A 20,721-nucleotide genomic window follows, 5' to 3' on the forward strand; every position below is an offset into this window, starting at 1 on the left:
CCCCCGCAGGCTCTGTGTCTCGGGAAAACCCTGACACTCGTGTGGCCGTGTTTGCGCTCCCTGAGGCTGGGGACCATGTCTCCCCGGTGTAGCCCTCTGTCCCCCACGCCCAGCACAGAGCTGGCACGCGGCAGGGCGCCCCCGGTCAGCGGCTGGGTGAGCACTCAGCATGTCATGTGTTCTGTGTCCGGCCTGACAGTCCGCCCGCGACAGCCCGGAGTGGCTCAGCATGGATCAGCGTCCAGGACGGATCAGCACCGGCCGGGGCAGCTGGCGAGCAGCTCCGAGCCAGACACGTCTGTGCGTTTTGGGAGCTGACACCTGGCCTGGGGCAAATGGTGTCTGGGTCCCGGTGCTCTGCCGTCCGGCAGCACCTGGGACCCGGCGCGGGCAGGGCCGTTCGCGGCGACCACCAGGAACCCGCAGCTGCGATGGGACGGGGGGAAGGTCCTGCCTCAGTCCGTTCTCTTTTCAACACCTGCAAACAGACTGGCCCCAGGAAAAGGTCCCTTTTCTCAAGTTTTATTGTAAAATCCTCAGAAAAAGAGCATTTACAATGGCAACACTTCATGGTACTTTGTGAGTCGTCTTGATACCAGTGGGACTGCAAATACACCGCGTGTTCCATACCACGTGACACGTCAAAGTAAACACAAACCCATTTCAAATGCCGCGTACTGTTACTGTGCTGGTACAAATTCCTACTAAAGTTGATGTATTAAAAATAATCTATATATATTTTATAAATAAGGAAAAATTCACATGTATAATAATTAGAGGAGGCCTTTTGAGAAATACTGGTGATTACAGAAAATATATTTTGGAGTCTACACAACTGCTCAAAATAATGTAATCTGCCTGACGTGGGAGACCTGACGGTTTCCTGAAGCGGGGAGGGAGGACAACCTCAGCGGGGCAAGTGGCGTGTGGCTCCCAGTCTCGAGGGTCACGTAGCTGCACGGCAGCCCGAGACAGTGCGTGACGACCGCACAGCTCCACGCCCAGCTCTGCCTGCAGACAGTGGGAACAGCAGGGAGGGTCGGAGGCCGCGGGACCAGGCCGGGAAGGACGGGGGCTGGCGGCCCCCAGAGCCAGGCGGTGAGGGTGCTGGCCAGGCGGTGCCACCCTGGGAGCTGCAGGTCCGGGTGGGTGGCTTACAGCTCTGTGTCCCTCACCTCTCTCAAGTAGCAGGGGACCAACAACTCTCCAACCGATGGCAGATGTCATGCTGGATGCAGGTTTAGAGTTAGGAAATTTCCTTATTTTGGAGCTCTTGGGCCTCTCAACCAGCCAACAAAGCTCTGATCTTGAAGAGGCTGCCTCCGCAGGGCAGTGTTCTGATCCTGCCACAGTGACAGGTGGAGAGCCACGGTCACCAGGCTTGCAGGGGCGAGTGGGCGGTTATTGCCTTGTGGAGTGCAGGCTGAGCCCTCTGAAGCCCCCTCGGGCACGGCCACGTGGGAAAGGTCGAGTCCGTGGCAGTGAAGGTGAGTGTGGAAAGAAGGTGTGTGAGTCGTGGCTTTGTCAAAAAGATAAAAAAATAAATAAAAATAGAAGCACGTGCTAAACACTCTGGTGCTGGCCAACGAAGCCTCACTGAGTTTTGGAGGATAATTGCCATTCCCCTCGTGTTTTCCGAAATTTCACAATTCGTGTTTGGCCGAGTTGGGCCTCCCCGCTCGCTGCCCGCGGCTCCTGGGGGCGGACGTGGGTGCCGAGACAAGGCTGGTCTCCGAGCGTCCGCGGTGTCAGCTGCTGCCCGGAGCCTGCAAGCCCAGATAAGACGCTCAAATCCTCAAGTGACTTGGCAGGTGACCTGGTGTAGACAAAAGCAGGGAGTGGGTCGCGTTCCACTGGCTACTTGGGGTCTTGCAGTCACACCCTGAGGACAGGCACTGTCTTTTTTTTCCCCTTGAATTTTTTAAGCATCTCTGTTTTATGATCTCTGTGATTTTGGAGAGAAACCAAGGCAGCTAGTGACTTCCTTGAGCAAAACTGCTTTGCCTGCATGCCAATCTGGGAGCAAATACAGAAGCGTCTGGCGTGTGAGCAACTTCTCACTTGTGCCCGAAGCAAGAAAGCAGCACAAGCAAAGGCCCCGGGGCTGGTGCAGCGATGAGGCCAGCTGCTCCCCGCATGGTAGAGGTGGTCTGAAGCAGCTCAGGAGCAGGGGGCCTGCGACACGGGACAGGGACAGGAGAGGCAGAGAGTGACAGGGGAGTGGAGGGAGGCTGGGCGCTCGGGCCTCTAACCCAGGCGGCTTGGCCACCACGTCATGGTCCCTGCGCCTGCTGGATAACGTCCAACTCCCCTGACACTTGTGAGCGACGCTCTCTAGTCTCGGCCATCTAACGCCATGGCCTGCAAGCTGGGTTGGGGGGTGATTCTGGGCAGCAAGGAGCTGCGTCCCAGGGGGTTCTGACCGGGTGGGGGAGGCTGGCAGAGGACTTCAGTGGCAGCACTGCAATTGTCCAATGTCACCTGTCGGAGCAGCGTTCCGGCGGTGCTGGGTGCGGGGAGAGTGTGAGGTAGCTTGGAGGATGCATGGTGGGTGGGGGGGCGTGGGGGTGGCGTCGACTGTCCCGGAGGCTTCTCGGGGGTGGGGGAGAACTGCAGGATTTGCTAGTGAAGATGGTTCAGCGTCTGGTATGTGAACAAAACACATTGCGAATGATGAATCGACTACACTGTTTAAGCCCCTTGTAGAAAAATATATCCAGAATGAATCTGTTTTGCATCTCAGTTCTGAAATCTTCTTTAGTTCACAGGTTACTGGTCAACAGAAAACGAGAAGATGAGGCCGTGCGAAGCCAGCTCCTGCTGCGTCCCGCACGGAGACCCAGCGGCTGCGGTTCTGCACGGTGGCAGCCGCTCCTGCGTTCTGGGGGCCGAGCCGTCGTCCTAGGCACCCACCTGGGGCTGGGAGCCCTGGTCTGCACAGGTGAGCAGGGACCCGGGGGACGGCTGGGCGGCGGGTGGAGATTGTGGGGACTGAGTTTCTGTTTCTGGGGATGTTATGTTCAGGTCAGATACCTAAGGTTGGTATTAGCGTTTGGCCCCAGCCGAGAGTTACAGGGCTCTTCCAGCATCTTCCGGAATGGCTTGGAGACTGAAGACATGAGCCTGGGCCGGCCCCGGGTAGGGCTGGCTGGCCAGCATTGCTGAGATGGGGATGGTGGCTTTGCCATGCTGAGGGTGGCCCGCTCTGAGGCCTGCTCATGCAGGAGGTTCACGATATCATCCGGAAGCCCACAGTCCCTCTTTCGACCATCCGTCTGGGCTGGCTGGGTGGGCGCTTGGACCCAGAACCTTCGTGCTCAAAGGGCAGAAGGCCTCATTTAGAAGCCTTCTGTCTCTACAGGTGCAGATAATTTGTCATTTCGTAAAGAAAAAACCTGGATTTTTGTGAAATTCTATTTCAAAATTACTGAGACAGTTTGGTGATGCTTTTGGAAAAGTCAATACTTCTTTAATAATACAAAATATGAGTTGTGGATTGACCCTGCGTGTTCAGCAGGAGGGTGACCTGCTGACGTACCTGCAGTGACAGCCCTCCCTCGGTGGCTTTCACGCTGTGTCCTCCCGCTGCTTCTGGGCTGAGGTGGGGCAGGAAGGCCGGGCAGGTCCGGCCACCGTCCCCACCCCCAGCTGGGCAGCCCTGCGGGTTTCACTGCTGAGTCACATCTGCCCCCTGCAGGTGTGACTTTGCCTCCTGGGCCTGGACTCCCAGGGCTCTGGCCTGGGCTTCGAGCCTGCTTGGATTCCATGTGTCCGGCACGCTGGCTGTGGGACCTGGGCTGGCCATGTCCTGTAGCTGCACGTGAGGACAGAGAAGGGCAGACATGCTTTCCAGACACACTTGCAGATGGAAGGGATGGCGGAAAAGGAACAGATGCTGCAGAAGTCGACTCCTTCACTCCCGATTTGTTTTTTTAAATGCTAGTTCGCATTAGACTGGTCTTTTACTTAGGAATCCTGCAGCTCAGGGGCCGGTGTTCCGGCTTGGCAGTCAGTGGGACTCTTCTTCCTTTAGGCTCAGACACTTTTTCTCTGCCAGGGGCTGACACAATTTAAAAGATTTTACCAGAAGAATTTGATGAAGGTTGGAGAATTTCAGTGGTAAAAATGGGAGTTTGGGAGCAAATGCATCAAGACATTGAGGCAGAAAAAAGAAAGAAAGGGCGAGATGTGTTAGCCACCCCTCCGGCTATTGCGAAAATGAACGTTAGCCTTTTGAGGTCAGTTTCCATAACCTGTGTCTGCATAGCTTACCTTTGAACTCTAGAAGATGGACGTACATGTCATGCTAGCACACTCCTGGGAGCTGCAGGGGACAAGAATTCGGTGGGCTCAGACACACGAGACATGCCAGAGAAGGGGCTGACCTCAGGAAAGGAGGTGGGGGCAGGTGGGCTGGGCAGTCAGGTGGGAGTGAGAACCAGCCGCGAGTGTTAAGAGTGATGCAGAGTCTCGGTCTTCCTCTCCTTGAAAGGGGTCATTCCTTAGAAGCAAGGGAAAATCACGGCCCTGTCAGCAGGTGGAAGGGGCTGGATTAGCTAAAGTGTCTGTGGCGGGACCACCTCTCCCAACCCCGTGTGGCTTGTGGAGCAATCATGTAATCCTGTAAGTTTTGGCCACTGGCATGAGACAGAGGGAAGGAGTGTTCTGAGAACCAAGGGACCCTCTTTTTTGCCGACAGTCTCGGACCGAGGCGGTCTCCACAGGGCCGGTTGGGTTACTTCTTTGATGCCCACCTGGGAGTCTCTGTCGCCGGAGACGTTAGGGAATGCCGCAGCAGTGCCAGCCTGCAGCCTTCGCATGCCGGGCTGTGGAGTGTGTGTGCCGGGGCGTGTAAGGAGACCCTTGCTGGGACGTGCTCTCTGTGCAGTGCTCGGGGGCTGAGTGCACAGGCCACGGGCAGACAAGAGAAGGTGCAGCCTGGAGAGCCCGCCGGGACCCACGCCTGTCCCTGGGGCCTGTGTGTTGAGCGTGGAGGCTGCCCGTACCTTGTCGGGCGGGACCAGCGTGCCCCGAATCGGGGGTCTGGACCTGGCTACTGAAATGCCCCCTTCTGTGGCGAGAAGCAGAGCACACGGAGCTTGTCCTGGCCTCTTGGGGTCCCAGCACAGAACTGAGTCTGTACCGACAGGGTAGCTGATCTGCACTTGGAGAACCAGGGCTGGCGATGGTTTACGGGCCGGTATTCGTAGACGCCCACCGCCCTGTCTGGCTGGGACCCCCAGAGACCTGGCTAAGGCAGGGAAGAACACAGCGGACCTCAGACTTCATCTTTCTGCGTACTAGCATTTGAGATTATAAAAAATTATTTTTTAATCAAAAATTTCCAAAATAAAGAGAGTGATTTCCCCATCCCCCAAGATGAAGTACGTCCTGCGGGCGCTCCCGCAGGCTGACAAGTCCATGGAAAGAAAAGCAAGCGGTGGCCGGGAAGGCGGCGGGCGGCCACGCGGGGACGGAGAGCCCGGCCGGCCGGCCTCCAGGCCACTGGCCAGGGTCAAGTCCGGCTGGGGCTGGCGGGAAAGGACGGTGACTACGCGAAGGCGAGTGACAAAGCCTCAGCCTGGAAAGCAGGATCCCGCGGCCCCAGGTAACGGATGGGCGGCCGGCCCGGAAACGGTTCCTTCACGCGGCAGCACGTGTCCTCGCTGCCGCTCACGGTGCAGACCAACGTCCCCACGGACCCCAGTCTCGCGGCGGCGCAGACCTCACACCAGGAAACTTGCAGGGAGACCAGTGTCACCACGAAGCGAATACAGGGTTTTGCTTTTGTCTGAAAAATGTACACGCGCCTGCTGGGGGCGCGGTGTCGGCGGGGGCGCCCGGCCTTCACGCCTCGCCCACCCACACCGCTGTCGTCCCGCCCTTCACGCCCGGCACCTCGCAGCGCAGCGCCTTTCGCCTCGCGTTGACGAGGAACAGGGACTCCCGGGCCGGGGCGAGCAGGTGCTGCCCGAAGAGCCCGCTGTCCCTCACGATCCTCCGGGGTCCTCCCCAGGGCGGCGCCGGCCCCGCGGGCGGCTGCTTCAGGTTCCCCAGCACGCGGCTCGTCCCCGCGGGCAGCTCCAGGCACAGCAGGCCCGGCTCGGCCTGCAGCGTGGCGAACACGTCGTACCGGTTGGCCTCGGCCGAGGAGCGCTGGAACGCCACGTCCGAGACGCCCGGCCTCACCGCCAGGCGGTGCAGGGTCCGGATCTCGCCGCGCACGGTGACCTCCTGCACGTGCAGCTGGGCGCTGTCGGCCGCCGCACTGACCACGAAGCGCCCGTCCGGGGACACGTGCGGGGTGCCGGCGATGTCGCCGTTGGGGCCGACCACCGAGTCCGTGACGCCGTCCACGAGCAGCTGCCGGGCGGCGGGAGCAGCGCCATCCCGCCGGCACTGGATGAAGAAGTAGCCGCCCCGGTGCGTGTGCGCCATGGCCCGGGGCGCGCAGCCGTGGCGCCGCAGCGCGATGGTCTTGAGCAGCGCCAGCGTCTCCAGGTCCACCTTGTGGAGCGCGGGCTCAGACCTGTTGAGGATGAAGCCGAACCTGGGGGAGGAAGAACTGAGGTCAGAGGTCGAGAGGCCTCCTTGAGGGATAGGAATCTGTCACTTGTCTTAAACGATTGTCCCTTCTCCCTTTTCCCCTTGTCATAATCCCTTAGTGAGCTAAAAGCCTATTAATGAGATCTATGATTCTTCCAGGGGATGGCTTCATAATCAAATTATCTATGATCTCAAACCAAATGCAGTTGAGTTACAATTGTTGCTGGATTTATGCTCCTTTTTTGTTTCTTTTTTGAGACAGGGTCTTTCTCTGCTGCCCAGGCTGGAGTGCAGTGGCCTCATCATAGCTCACCGCAGCCTCAAACTCCTGGACTCAAGTGAGCCTCCAGCCTCAGCCTCCCAAGTAGCTGGGACTACAGGTGAGCACCACCACGCCTGGCTAATTTTTAAAGTTTCTGTAGAGACGGGGTCTTGCTGTGTTGCCCAAGCTGATCTCAAACTGTCCTCATGCCTTGGCCCGCAAAGTACTGGGATTGTAAGTGTGAGCCACGGCGCCTGGGGATTTATGCTCTTGGAACACGCACTCGTCTTCAGAAAAGGTGAAGCGGGAGGGAGAAAGGGCTTTCAGCATCCCACCATTGGGGAGGCCGGTGACCCGTTTCCCTGAGGCCTGTGCCAGCTGGGAAGTGGGGGGCCCGTGTCTGGAAGGGGAGCGTGGAGGAAAAGGGCAAGAGGTGACTGCCCGGACCCTGCCTGCCATGAGGACAAGATAGGAGATCCTATGTCTTGCTGTTTTCTAGACTAACTTGTGAGTCAGAATTTGAGGACACAGAGGCAGCTGAACAGATTTCCTGTCAGTCCCCCTGTCCCCTGGGCGAGGCATGTCGGGGGCAGTCCCTTCCCTGGCCACCCTGATGACGTGGGCAGGAGTGCCGAGGGCAGCTTGGACCACTGCAGCCGGTTGGCCTGGTGCTGCCACGGTGCCCGGCAAGCTGCCTGCCTCTCTGAGCCTCCGTGGACTCTGACAGGGGCAGCTCCTTCCTGGGGCTGCCGGGACGATTAGCTCTAAGAGGAAGCTTTGGAGGAGGAGCCCAAGTAGGTGGGGGTCGCTCCCAGGTGAACTTTCTGAAATTCCTTTTTGGAGGCTGGTTAAAAGTGTGGAAAGGCCCGACTCCAGCTGGAACTTCCCTTTGGTCTCGAGAGCCTGTGCCCAAGTCCCTGGCGCTAGGTACACCTGCAGCGACAGAGCAAAAGCTCTTCCATGATTTTCTCTTTAAAAACTGTACCCCAGAGTGGAGGAAAATGCTCCCCACCGCCAGGCATGCCTTTAAAGCATCCTGAAAGAGCAAGGAAGAAAACCCCACCCCTAAGTAGGACCTGCAGGGTAAAAGCCTCTCCCAGGAGCTGCAATGCCTCTGAGTTTGTGCAACTCCAGCTGGATTTGGCATCCTTGGGAGGGTTGCGCCCTTTAGGGCAAAGCCAGAGGGTCCTGCGCAGGTGGTCTCCATGGTGAGGGGATTTGCAAAGTGGTTGTCTTCTGTGGACGAGTCCCCAGCTTGTGAAAATGGATCATGTCTTCCTGGAGGCAGGTGCTTGGTGGCAGATGACAGAAGGGCACACGTAGTGCCCCAGGACAGTTAGGGGCTTGGTGACTTGGAGAGCAGGCTGGGTCTCCTAGCCATGGAGACTCTCTGAAATGAACAGGGAGGGGGTGGCCGGCTGGGATGGGGATGAGGTTGGCAGTGGAGGCCGTGGCTGCTGTCATTAGGTGGTTTTGGATGGTGGGAAACCACGGCAATCAGGAAGGCTGATCTCTGTGCGGCCCCTGCACGGAGGTCTGGGGGGGCTTCCAGAGGAATCCTGGGCTGGGGTTGGTCAGGAAGGAGGCAGGATGGGGCACCGAGGGCAGACTGGGCTTTGCATTCAGTCTGACTCTGCCAATTCCTGGATGTAAAATGGGGGTCAAGACCGCTTCTTCTAGACTTTTGTGTATAGCAGGTGGAGGGTGCTCAATTTGGCGCCGTTGATTCTTCCTATGTTGTCCTCACCTTGAGGATGAAACCCCCTGACCTCACGGGGCCCCTGAGGGCGTAGGAGCCGAGAACCCTCTTTGACAGAGTCGCGGACTCTGCACGGTGAGGGCTGGGCTCTGGGCCCGCCGTTCTAGAGACGGGTCCATTTCTCTGTCTCTTCCTGGTGGTGTCCAAACCCAGCACAGAGGGAGCAGGGAGATGGGAAAGGAGCAGGCGCCCCCCCGCCCCCGCCCCCGCCCCCGTCCCCGTCCCCCGGGCAAAGCTGCCCCTTGCGGGGCTGAGCTGGGGTGTGGAGCGGCTTGGAGGCATTTGAGTCGGTCTCACCTGACGTGGTTGATGATGAGGTTTGTCGGGGGAATGAAGAAGTCGTCCACCCCTGCAAACGGGGTGCGGATGAGGTGCTGGCCCTGGCCGCTGCTGGCCTCCGTGATCACCTGCAACAGAGCGGAGTCCCGTGAGGTCGGTGATGAGCACCCCACAGTCCCAGGACCGGGGCAGGAGCAAAGTGGGAGCTCTGGGTAGGTCACAGGCAGGGACCCAGCCTTCCCGGGGGAGGAGGTGTGGGGCAGGGGTGAACGCCCCAATTGCTCCCTCCTCCTCCTCCTCAGTCAGCCACCACCACCACAGAGCGAGGGCCCGAGGGAGGTCCCCAGAGCTGAAACGTCACCCTGATTGCTCAGAGACAACCTCCTCCTCCCCAAACAGGGACGCCCACCTCCGCCAGGTGTGGGCCCCTAGGAACAGAGGGAGGAGCTTTCGGTCAGGAAAATGGCAGAATTGTTTGCTGGGAATTCATTTTTATGTGGTGCCAGTGCCTGGGCCACGTCCCAGGGATCTGTCGGATGCTGCAGACGGGGCGTTTCTGCGAGTGGCGACGGGAGCATTTGTTGGAGAAGGTCGACGTCCGGCAGGGGGTCTTGGGCACGCAGATGCTGCTCGCGGAGTTCAGACGTCTCGCAGCTAGAGTGCCGGGAAGAGGCTCTGGTCGCACAGAGGGGCCTTGCTGGGGAAAGTGCACTTTGTGCTTTGTACAAGTCGGTAGTGACAGAGCACGGCTGCCTCTGTTTCCCCGGGGGTAACACTGTCTCCCTGGCGGACGCAGCAGGAGGCAACGAGAGGCCTGTCCCCGCTGTGTTTGTGGCAGGGAAGGGCGCACCGGCAGCTTCGGACAGAGCTGGGTGGTGTGGGGGTCGGACGGGATGAGGGAGGGGTCAGGCTGGGCAGCCCCCTGGTCGCCACTGAGGCCCAGGCAGCTGGCTGTCTCCCGCCCTCTGCATGTGCCCATCCGTCTTCTGGTTCTAGGCCGTTGCCCGCGAGGGTGCAGACCGGCAGCCGGATGAGGGGCTTGGCCAGCTTGCAGGCAATTTTGGCTCGAGGGCTCCCCCCGGACGAGCCCAGACCCTCTGGGCGGGACGGGAGGGAGACGCCAGACCCCTGAACACGCAGAGTGCTGGCCCGGAGTGCTGCACGCTGCGGGCTTCCGTCCTGGGCAGGTCTGAAGTTGCCTTAGGTTATTTTCTTGTGATTTATTTTTTAAACGGCCAAATGATACTTCCATGGCAAGTGCATAGGAAAAAAAAATTCATAGAACTGTCATTAAGAAAATACCAGCATTAGGAAGCTGGATCTTAGAGTGTGAAGGAAAATGCTGGAGAATTCCAAGCTGCCCTGCGATCATTGCTTGGTATCAGGCCTGGCATTTCAGCTTAGGTGGAAAATTACAGGCTGTCATCAGTCGGTGTCACTCACACTTCGCCGCTCTGACACCCCATAATCAGAGGTTACTTCCTCAAGTACCGCGGGCCACGGAACTGGCGTGGGCACGGCCGCCTTGTTTCTCCGAGCCACGAGTTCCTTCTCAGCTTCTCTTGTATCCCAGCACGTGGCTGGGCCCGTAAGAGCCCCAGAGATAACCGTGAAGCCCCCGAGTTCGCTAGCTCCGTGGGCTCGGCTCGGGAGATGCACGTTCGGGCCTGAATGTCAGGACATGCCCGGCGGTCGGCAGGGGGTCCCGGAAGGCTGGCATCTCGCTCAGAGGGTGGGCGAGGCCAGCCGAGGAGTGACGCGTGGAAGGACAGGGGAACAGTGCACCCAGGGAGACGGGCTGAGAGGCAGCTGAACGCTGGCCCGGGAGAGGCTGGGCAGGAGCGTTCTGGGCGGAATTGGAGAAGATGCCAAATGTTCAAAAACTGGGGGCCGGAGAGGCCTTGGTGCAATGAGCCGCGTTCACGGAAACACCTCCGTGGAGTCGTAGCCACGTTTGCGCAACAAATCCCTCAGTGCTGGATGCTCAGAAACAATAGTAGGACATTGTTTTCAATGTTTTGCAAATATAAGTAACGCAGTAACACATCGAGTTGTACCTAAATCTTTGTCCACAGCCATGATTTTGGCCTTCGGATGAAGCCTGAGAAGTCAAGTTGCTGGATCAGAAACTGTTCTTTGAGGCTTTTGGCTCCTGTTTCTTTCCACTTGCTCCCCACGGAGGCTGTGCCGGTGACCTGCCCAGGAGCGGCTTCTGCAACCGGTTTCCTTAGCCCTTGCCCACAGTGACGCAGGTAGGTTTATTCCACCTTTGTTTCTTTCTTGTGATAATGCACGTCATAGACTTTCCAGTTACGGTGATGGCATCGTGGTCTAATTTCTGGTATGAAAATGCTTTTAGTGCTTTGTCATTTAGGCAAAGATATACTGTTGGTTTTGAGGAAATAGTCTTTATTGTATTTAGAGAATTTCCTTCTATTCCTAGTTTTAGGCTTTTTATTAAGAATGCCTTCTGTATTTAATGAAATACCTTTTCAGCATTTATTAAAGGTATCCTACATTTTTTTCTCTTTTAATTTGTTGGTGTTATGAATAATCCTGAGTGACTGTCACCGTGTCCTGGGACTGTGTCCCTGCTCACGCCTTTAGACACAGCGCGGGACTCTGGTCTTAGTGTTGTGTTTGGAACTTTGCTTCTGTGTTCATAAGTGAGATGATAATTATACTGGCTCTTTAAGGAACTATACATATTCCCCCATGATCTTGGGATAGGTCAAATAATATTAAAGTTATCTCTATTTTGAAGACTTGATAAAACTCACCTATACATTTTTTAATCTTTAAAAAAATCTTCTATGGTAATTGCTCTATTTCATAGGTCAGTTTTTATTTATTTTTACATTTTGCAAGTAATCATCCATTTCCTCTAGATTTTAAAATTTGCCTCTGAGTTGCAATGTAGTAGTATTTTTCAGTTCCTTTCATCTTCTTGTATCTGCAATAATATCCCTGTTTTCTTTCATTCCTTATTTTATCTATTTTTGTTTTTTTTTTTCTTTATCAGGGTTGTGAAGAGTTAATCCATCTGTTCTTTTTTTTTTTCTGGGTCCAGAACAAAACTTTATTTTATGTAAAAATACCAAGTGTTTTTATATACTGTGATGTACACTGAAGTTTTCAGGAATATCACTACTCTGAGGGAAACATTTTAAAAATATGGAATGCTTCACAAATTTGTGTGTCATCCTTGCCTATGCCTGCTAATCTTCTCTGTGTTGTTCCAATTTTAGTATTAATACATGTGCTGCCAAAGTGAGCACCTTTTTTTGGTGTTCTATTAATTTCAGTCTTTTTAAATGCCTTCTAGCCAGTAACTTTGTTCTTTTTCTAATTTCTTAAAACAAATACTTCCTTTGCAGGCTTTTGAGCCACAAATATTCTTTGGGGACAACTTTCTCTGTGTCCCATAGGTTTTGATGTGAAATAGTCTCTTTTTCACTGCTTTTGAGACAATTTGTAATTTTACTTTTAATAGCTATCTAGAATTGTTTTCTTAATTATCAGATAATATCTATTCTTGCAAAAATTTTAAAGTTTTCCTTAGTGATACACTTTGTGTATGTGGACATAGGTTTTCTATATATTAAACCAAGTTCCTTGTTTATATTATTTAATTTCCTGTTATTTTCTTTCATTTAAGTACATTTTTAATCAAGTTCTTGTATTTTTAATCACTCTTGTTTTATGTATTTAGTTGTTACGTTGTTTGATATAGATTGGCTGTTCATCCCCTAATGTCTCTCAATATGCGATTTAGTGCTTTTAATCCTAACCTTCCTCTTGTCTGATATTAACATTATCACTCATGCACATCTTTTTGTTTACCTGTCATCACTATTCTCACTCTTTTAAATACAACCTTTTTTACCACTTCAGGTTATTGCTAGTTTTCTTTTTTAAATCAACTTTGATCATCTCTGCTTTTAATAGGAAAATCCAGCATGTCATATTGGGAATAATGAGATACTCACTTCTCAACACCATTCTCCATATCCTTTCTTAACCCAATAGAGTGAGATTTTTTTTTTTTCCAGTATTTTTCCTCCCTCCTTCTGCCTGCACTCTCTACTCTCATCTTTACTGAAATAATTTAATACGTTTCTAATTGAAATGCCCTTCCCCTCTCATCCGGTTCCCCTGATGTTTGTCTGGTATCCGTCCTCGGATGGGGCCCTGGATTCTCAGGCACATCTTTGTCCTGACAGGTCACTGATGCTCCGGCTGGGACTAGGACTCCCGGGTTTCAGCCCTTTCGTTTAGGTAGATGTGATTCCAGGTTCTTCCAGCTCCTGTGGGAGGTGAGAGGTCCGATGCTAATTTGCTTGGTTTTCCTTTTATAGGTAACTTCTTCTTTCCGACCTAAAACTTTTAAGATTTTCCCTTTATCCTGGGAGTTCTGGAATTTTATCAATAAGTACAGAGACCTGCTATTTCGGTCTAGCCTGGAACTTTGGATTCCTTTCAATCTGCAAGATTAAATTTCTTCAACTTGGACATGTTATCCCACATTCACTTGGTGTTTGATTCCGTTCCAGTCATCACCTTCCCTTTCTCAACTTCTGTTGTTCCCACTGCAGGTCTCGAGCTCTTCATACGTTTGCTCTGTGATTTGAGAGAGATTTTCTTCTTTACCTTTCAGGCTGCTATTTTGGGTCTCAGTAGGAACTATGTGTTTTTCAACTTGTTCAGTGCAGTTTTAAGCTGGGAAGTCGTTTTTGTTGTTAGTTCCAGAAAATTCTTTCCTCGTGGCTCCTCTTGGGTTTCCTGCAGTGCTTATTTCTCCGGGCTGTTACTCTGGCTGCTCTGACAGGCGATTGTTACTTTGTCAGCACTGGGGCCCCATGGTGGGTGGTGGTGTCCCTTAAGTGACAAGAGCCTCAGTTTACAGCAAGCGGAGTAGTGTCTTCTCCCCGGTCCAGGAGGAAGCTTCGCGCCCGGGGTCCTGAGCGAGCATTACGCCCCAGGGTCCGGAGGCAGCCGCTGCGTGGAAGGAAGAAGTTGTCTTCTCTCCTGTGCACCCAGAATGGCTCTGTGCCCCCTCGCCGGGAGGGTTGAGCAAACCAGCCTTCGGATCACTGTGGTGCTGCGTCCTCCCAGGCCCCTGCTGAGGGAGAGAGGGGTCCCCACGGCCCCCTGTAAGGGGCAGCACAGGGGCTGACATAGGGTCCAGAGCCACACGGCCTGGACCACAGGCAAATTACTCAGCTTTCCCTCCCCTGCCCGGTGCCAGCACTTAGCAAACGCACTTTTGTTTAGGGCTGTGACTGCTGCCTCGACAAGGTCTCCAGCCTGGTCAGCCGGCCCCGTCCCCTGCTCACAGCCAGGACGCCAGGGCCTCGTTGTTTGGCCCCAGCAGCTACGGGCTCAGGAGCAGCAGGTATTGTGGGCATGGGTGCTGCATTTTGGTTGCCATGACATCAGAATCCTGTCCATCGTCATCGCTACTGTGAGGGGCAGGGGCCTGCGGCTGCTTCCTACTCTCTCCTTGAGTCTTTAGGGGCATGTTTTGGATGAATGTGGTTAGGCACCCAGGGCAGCAGGGGGAGAGTCCCCCTTTCCGTGGAGTGGGGACCCGCCTGCCGAGCTCAACATACCTGGAGGCTTGGGTGGGACTTGTGTACGTCCCCCCAGCTCAGGACCCAGACTTGGTCGTGTGACTTGTCATAGGACAGCTTAGCCGGCAGAGGGTCCACACCTATGGACTTGAAAAAAAATAGTGGCAAGTTGGTCATTGTGCACCATGACATGATGGCATTTCTGGGCTGTGTGTGTGTGGATGTCACTCCTGGGTGAGGGGAAGGCACCCAGGAGCCTAGGCCTAGGAAGGCATCCAAGGCCTAGGAGCCTTGCCAATGATCCCCCTTTTTCCAACGATCCCCCTTTTTCTCAGAGGCACAAATGTCTCGCTCTGTTGCCTGGGCTGGCGTGCAGTGGTGTCAGCATAGCTCACAGGAACCTCAAGCCGTCCTCCTGTCTCAGTCTCCCCAGTAGCTGGGATACAGGTCCCTGCCACCATGCCCGGCTAATTTTTTCTATTTTTAGTAGAGACGGGGTATCACCCTTGCTCAGGCTCCTCTTGAACTCCTAAGCTCGAGCAATCCTCCCACCTCGGCCTCCCAGAGTGCTAGGATTACAGGCGTGAGCCACCGTGCTGGCCAGTGTTCTCCCTTTTAACAACTTTTTTTCTTGTGTCGTTTTTCTTAAAGAGATGGAGGCCAACTTGGAAAAAGCCTGAACACAGAGGCTCTAAGATTTCCACCTGGGCACCAGCTCCAGACACTCTTCCTGGAAGACTTGTGGGCCTCTTGGACCCTCGCTGTCCTGCACTGGGCTACGCTGTGGCTGGCACTCTGGTGAGCTGGCCCTTCCCGGGTGGACTTCGAGATTGTCACCCTTCTCTACCTTTGTTCTGCTCTGAGCAGGCTCTTGTGCCGCTCCTCTGGGACCCAGGCAGTCACTGCACTGACCGAGAACACAGCTGCTTCTGAGCATATGGCTAGACCATCACCCTCTGCTCTTCTTGTCCTTGGTCAACATCCTGGTCACTAACGATGTTGACACACAGCTCACTGTCACCTCTACCACTCACCTGGTCACAAAGTTTGGCGCCTTCAAATCTCCAAAGCCCTGCTTTCTCCGTTCCTTCTGGGTTCCAGTGGTCTTATCCTCCTCCTCACCTCAGGAACCACAACTTACACCTTGTCAGTATGATTTCAGAAATTGTAATTTCACCCACCCACACTCTGGCCTTTCTGATCTGGGGGAAACGGCATCATCTTTGCCTCCACTGGTAAAAATGTCTCTAAAGAACTGTCTGGGGTGTCCTGGATCCACTGTTCCTTAACTCATTTCTACCAAGTTTCTGTCTTCATGCCAAACTCGGAGATCACTTTATAATCCTCCTTTTACTTGTCAGGAAGATTTCACTTGGTTAACTGTTTCCTTCTAGAGATACTTTCTTACTTGGCCTCCCACCCCCCTGGCTTCTCCTCTTCATCTTGACCTCTCAGGCCTTCATCTTTGACCCTCTCTCTTCCTACGTCCTTTCCTGCCTGCACTCACCCAATACCGTGGCTCCCAATCACCCTCATCACTGATGAGCTGATCCCGACATACAGACTCCTCAGGGTGCTCAGCCCCCTTCCAAGGTCTCTTCTCCAGTCAACATCTTTGAATTCACCCTTTACTTTCTTGCTCCAATTAAAAACTCCTGTCCCCTGAGCCTGAAGTAGAGGCTGTTTTTGCTTTCCTAGACTCCAGGTCCCTCGTAGCCTCCAGCTACCCCTCCTTGTTCCCGTCACCTGCCAGCTTCCTGGACACGTCCCTTCATCCACCAAAGGCTTTAGCACCTGCCACTGCTCTACCCAGAGCTTCCTAACCCGTCAGCAGTGATACCGTCTTCACGCCGTCTCTAGCCTCCTGCATGCGCTTTCGCTCTTGACAGCAAATCTCCCTTAGAGTTTTGACTTGCAGCTGCTCTCGGCTTAATCTTCTCCCATCGGATTTCACATTCTTACTCTGAAGTGGGGTGGAGCACGAGGCTGAAGAGCTAAACCAAAACTCTCTGGAATTCAGAACAGAATTATCTATCCGAACATAGTATCCATGTTCTGAGGAACAAGAATAGGGAAGAGATCCTGGGGAGGAAGCCCTGGGATTAGGGGTGCGTTAGAGGCAGACTGACCTTACGGAAGCTTCAGTTCAGCCATTAGTTCTCTCTGCCTCGCAGAGGAAAAGGTGACCCCTCTGTGGTGGGTGAGAGCTAGCGAAAGTCTCTGTAACTTTTCATATAGGACGTTTGGCATCCCAAGCCACTGATGATAAAAGACAATGGTAACAGACTCAAAGCTGATCCGTAAAGAGATAATTAAGAATTTATATACAAAAAGGGAATGAAGTAGAAACTTTAAAAGTGAAAAATGCAATAGGTGAATAAGAACTTAATAGGTTTTGTTAAACCCTTATCAGACACAGAAGAAGACACGATTAGCAAACTGAAAGGCGGATAGAACATATTCAAACTGAAGTAGAAAGAGACCCTTGGGATGCAACGGAAAAGTCTTTAACAGATTCCTGAAGAAGAGGTTAGAGTGAAAATGAGGCAGAATAGTTGAAGAAATAATGGCTGAGAATTTTCTGATCTGATGAAAGGTACCAATGCATATTCAAGAACCTCTGTGGACAACAAATCAGAACGAATACACAGAACCGTATCCCTGCACATCACAGTGCTGCTAAACACCACAGAGGACATCTGAAAAGTAGAGAAAAAATGATGCATTAGCTTCAAAGGAGCACCAATAAGACTGAGAGTTGGCCTAAAACCAATGAAAGATAACGCAATGACATCTTAAAATGCTGAAAGAAAATAATTGCCAATATAGAATTCTATGCCCAGTGAATACATCCTTCAGAGATAGAAAATAAAGATATTTTCAAACAAATATAGAACTATTAAAAGATTATCCTAAAGACCAATGGAAAGGGTAGATGTGTGAACGAATATAATTACTATTGATTATGTCATGTCTTGTGGGGTTAAATTACATATGGAGTTAAAATTCGTCACCACAATAATGCAAACGGCAGGAGGAGGGATAAAGGAGTGAGAGTGTGAAGTAACAATTTGACGCAATGGTGCCTGTTGCAGTCTCTCCCGTGTTAATAGCAACAATATAAAAGAGTTCACAGTCAAGCTAAGAGAGGGAAAAATAGAATAATAATAATGTTTGACAAATCCAAAGGAAAGCAAAAGGAGAAAAAGCAACACAAACAGATAAAACTCAACTGTGTAATTACATTAAATATAAATGGATCAGATACTCCAAGTAAAAGACCATTAAAGTAGATAAAACCCCAAATCAAACTACATGTGGTTTGATAAAAGAGCATCTTAAATATAATGACATAGAAAAGTTGAAAGTAAAAGGATGGGAACATTATACCAAGGAAACACTAGTTAAGTCTGATTTAGGCACTATCATAGTATTATACAACAAAAGAATTTTAGGCATTTTCTGGCCAGGGGAGTCAATAAAAAAAGGTAGAAAACATCCTGCCGTATTTGCCGGGCGACACTCCAACCCCAGTTCTTTCCAACTTTCTCCGCACACTGCGCCTGCCCGGGGCAGCTGAGCGTGGCTGGAAGCAGAGAGACCCCTGCGGACGGGTCTCACTTCCAGTTCACACCCACAGTCCCCACGGGGTTCACACCCACAGTCCCCACGGGGGCCCTCCCCGTGGCCCAGCAGTCCTGCCACACGCCTGGTCACTGCAGTCTCAGGTTCAGCCTTCACCTCTGCTCAAACGTCCAGCAGAGAAGTTCATCTACCCACCTCCCACCGGATCACCTGTTTGCACCTGTGCCTGACACCGCCCCTTCGCACCTGTTACAATGGATGAATGGGCTTTTAGCCAAGGCTAGATCTCCGCTGGGTGCCTTGGGTGCCACTGACTCCTCCTACTCGGATGATGCAGGAGGGAAGGGGAAGAACTGTGGGAGCGTTGCTCCCTGAGCATGCCAATGCTGTAGTGTCACCTGTTCTAAAAACAAGTTCCTCTGGCCCCCCCGTCCCGCTATTGCCTCACTTGTCTACATTTACTCACCTTCACAGCAAAACCCTTCCACACGGCTGTCTATACGCACCAGCTCCATTTCCTCACCTGCCCTTCTAACCGCACCCGGCAGGCTGGTATCCGCCATTGCAGTCCTACCCTTTCCTGCCAGGGTGACCCACGGCTCTGTGGTACCAGATCCAGTGACCCGCTCTCAGTCTCTGTAACACACACACATCCTCTCAGCAGCATGTGACGCCGCTGACCACGGACTCCCCCTGGAAACACCTTCTAGTGGCTTCAGGAACGTCACCCTGTCCTAATTTTCTTCCTACCTTTCAGGCCGCTCCTTCTTGGTCTCCTTTTTTGGTGGCTTCTCTCCTTACTGATGTTTAAACGTTGGAGTGTTTCAGGCCTCCGAGCTTGACCTTTACCTACCCCACCCTTGGTGACTGCCTCCCGGACAGTTCAGAGGGGGAGACTACCCAAGTCGACACCTCTGGTCTAGCAGAGTTGACCTGTTGACCCATCATCTCTACTTATATATCTAATAGCATCTTAAACTGAAATTTCCCCAGTCTGTCCCCATGCCTCACCCCTGCCTTGCCTAAAATCTCTTCTGTCATAGTATTAGTTTCATATTGCTGCAGTAACAAATCACCACAGATTTGGTGGCTTAAAACCACACAGTTCTGGAGACCAGAAAGCCCAACTCAGTCCCACTGGGCTGAAGCCAGTGTGTTGGCAGGCCCAGCTCCTGCCAGGGGCCCTGGGGGAGAACGTGTTCCGCACTCTCCCCAGCCCCCAAACCTGCATCCTGGCCCCCTCGGCCCACAGCCCTGTCCTCTGAGCTTCAAGGCCAGCACGGTGGCATCAGGCTTTAGTCCCTACAGCGCTGCCTCTGTCTACGCAAATTTCTCTTTGCCTCCCGGTTACAGGGATCGTGATCGCAGTTAGGGCCCAGCCTGCTAATCTCCCCACTGAACACACATCTGCAAAGGCCCTTGTGCCGAATCAGATGACAGTCACAGGTTGGGGAGTGGGACGTGGCTATGTTGGGGGCTGGTGTTCAGCCCGCAACACCCTGTAAATGGCATCACCACTCTACAGTCGCTTAAGCTGAAAAGCAACCAACTCGATTCCTTTTTCTCTCAGTGTCGGGGCTCCGTGTTTAAAATACATCAAGAATCTGACCGTTTCTCACCCCCTCCGCCGCCATCGCTCCCCTGGGCCACGTCAGCCCACGTCCCCGCTCTGCCTTCCTCTCCGTGCTCTACGCGGCGGCCAGTCGGCTCTCAGATTGTGTCACTGCCCTGACTAAAGCCCCGCAGCGGCTGTCACCGAAACGTCCTCACTGGCCTCCAAGGCGCCGCGGGAGCTGCTTTGCTCCCCCCGACCCCGTGCACCCCACACTCGTCCCCCACCCCTGTACCCACACCCAGAGCGTGAGTCCCACCGGGCTCCAGATCTGGGCTTCCCGTCCCTGCCGGAGAGCAGCCCACTGGGCACGGTGCCTGCTCCTTTTACCTGGGTCTCCGCAGCACGTACCACTTACAGCCCCTAAAATTCTGATTCAGGGCCTGTCCCCAGCTAGAACATAAACTCCGGGGACGTCCCTGCTCAGTCATGGTGCCCCTAGGACAGTGCCCGGCCCGTGGGAGGAAGTAAACGATGAGTAACCGCACGCGGGTCTCGTCTCTTCCCTCCGGGCCGACCGCCTGTCGCAGGAGCTGGGGGGTGGGCAGGCGGCACGGACGGGCGCGGCGGAATCTGACCTCGTCCTCGCTCCGTTACACAGACGTACCTGCAGCACCTTCTGGGCCTGGACGTCCACCACGAGGACTCTGCTCAGGGCCGGCTGCGCCACGTAGAGGTAGCGGTTCCTGACGTTGACCGCGGACGCCCACTGGCAGGGCCGGGCCGGGTCCCCTCCTCGCCGAGGACAGATTTCTTCCTGTGGAGGAGACGGGCTGCCGTCAGCCTGCCAGACCCCCGTTCCCCCTGCCGGCTCTGGGCTCCCTCCCCGGGACCGCCGCTGCCGTCTTCCCTCCTCCCTCCCAGTGCCCGACCCTTCTCTGGATGTGGGATACCCGGGGTTCAGGCCTAGATTTCTTTTCTTTTCTTTCTTTTTTTTTTTTTTTGAGACAGAGTCTCGCTCTGCTGCCCGGGCTAAAGTGCCGTGGCATCAGCCTAGCTCACAGCAACCTCAAACTCCTGGGCTCAAGCGATCCTCCTGTCTCAGCCTCCCGAGTTGCTGGGACTACAGGCATGCGCCACCATGCCAGGCTAATTTTTTCTATAT

At 53.8% G+C, this 20,721-nt stretch overlaps 1 protein-coding gene and 1 pseudogene across 1 annotated transcript in view; both read right to left on the bottom strand.

Moving 5' to 3' along the window:
* Positions 1 to 5,847: 5,847 nt before the first annotated feature.
* FSTL4 (follistatin like 4) overlaps positions 5,848 to 20,721 on the bottom strand; it is a 294,835-nt gene continuing 279,961 nt past the window's right edge. The window contains exons 13-16 of the mRNA XM_069484454.1: positions 20,224 to 20,373; positions 14,459 to 14,566; positions 8,865 to 8,974; positions 5,848 to 6,550 (exon numbers count right to left, since the gene is read on the bottom strand). Coding sequence (XP_069340555.1) covers positions 5,848 to 6,550; positions 8,865 to 8,974; positions 14,459 to 14,566; positions 20,224 to 20,373 — 1,071 coding nt within the window. The remainder of the gene's footprint in view (positions 6,551 to 8,864; positions 8,975 to 14,458; positions 14,567 to 20,223; positions 20,374 to 20,721) is intronic.
* On the bottom strand, positions 12,015 to 12,109 carry LOC138393289 (U6 spliceosomal RNA; annotated as a pseudogene).

This window comes from Eulemur rufifrons, chromosome 10 (genome assembly GCF_041146395.1).
Source record: "Eulemur rufifrons isolate Redbay chromosome 10, OSU_ERuf_1, whole genome shotgun sequence".
In the NCBI taxonomy this organism is placed as follows: Eukaryota; Metazoa; Chordata; class Mammalia; order Primates; family Lemuridae; genus Eulemur; species Eulemur rufifrons.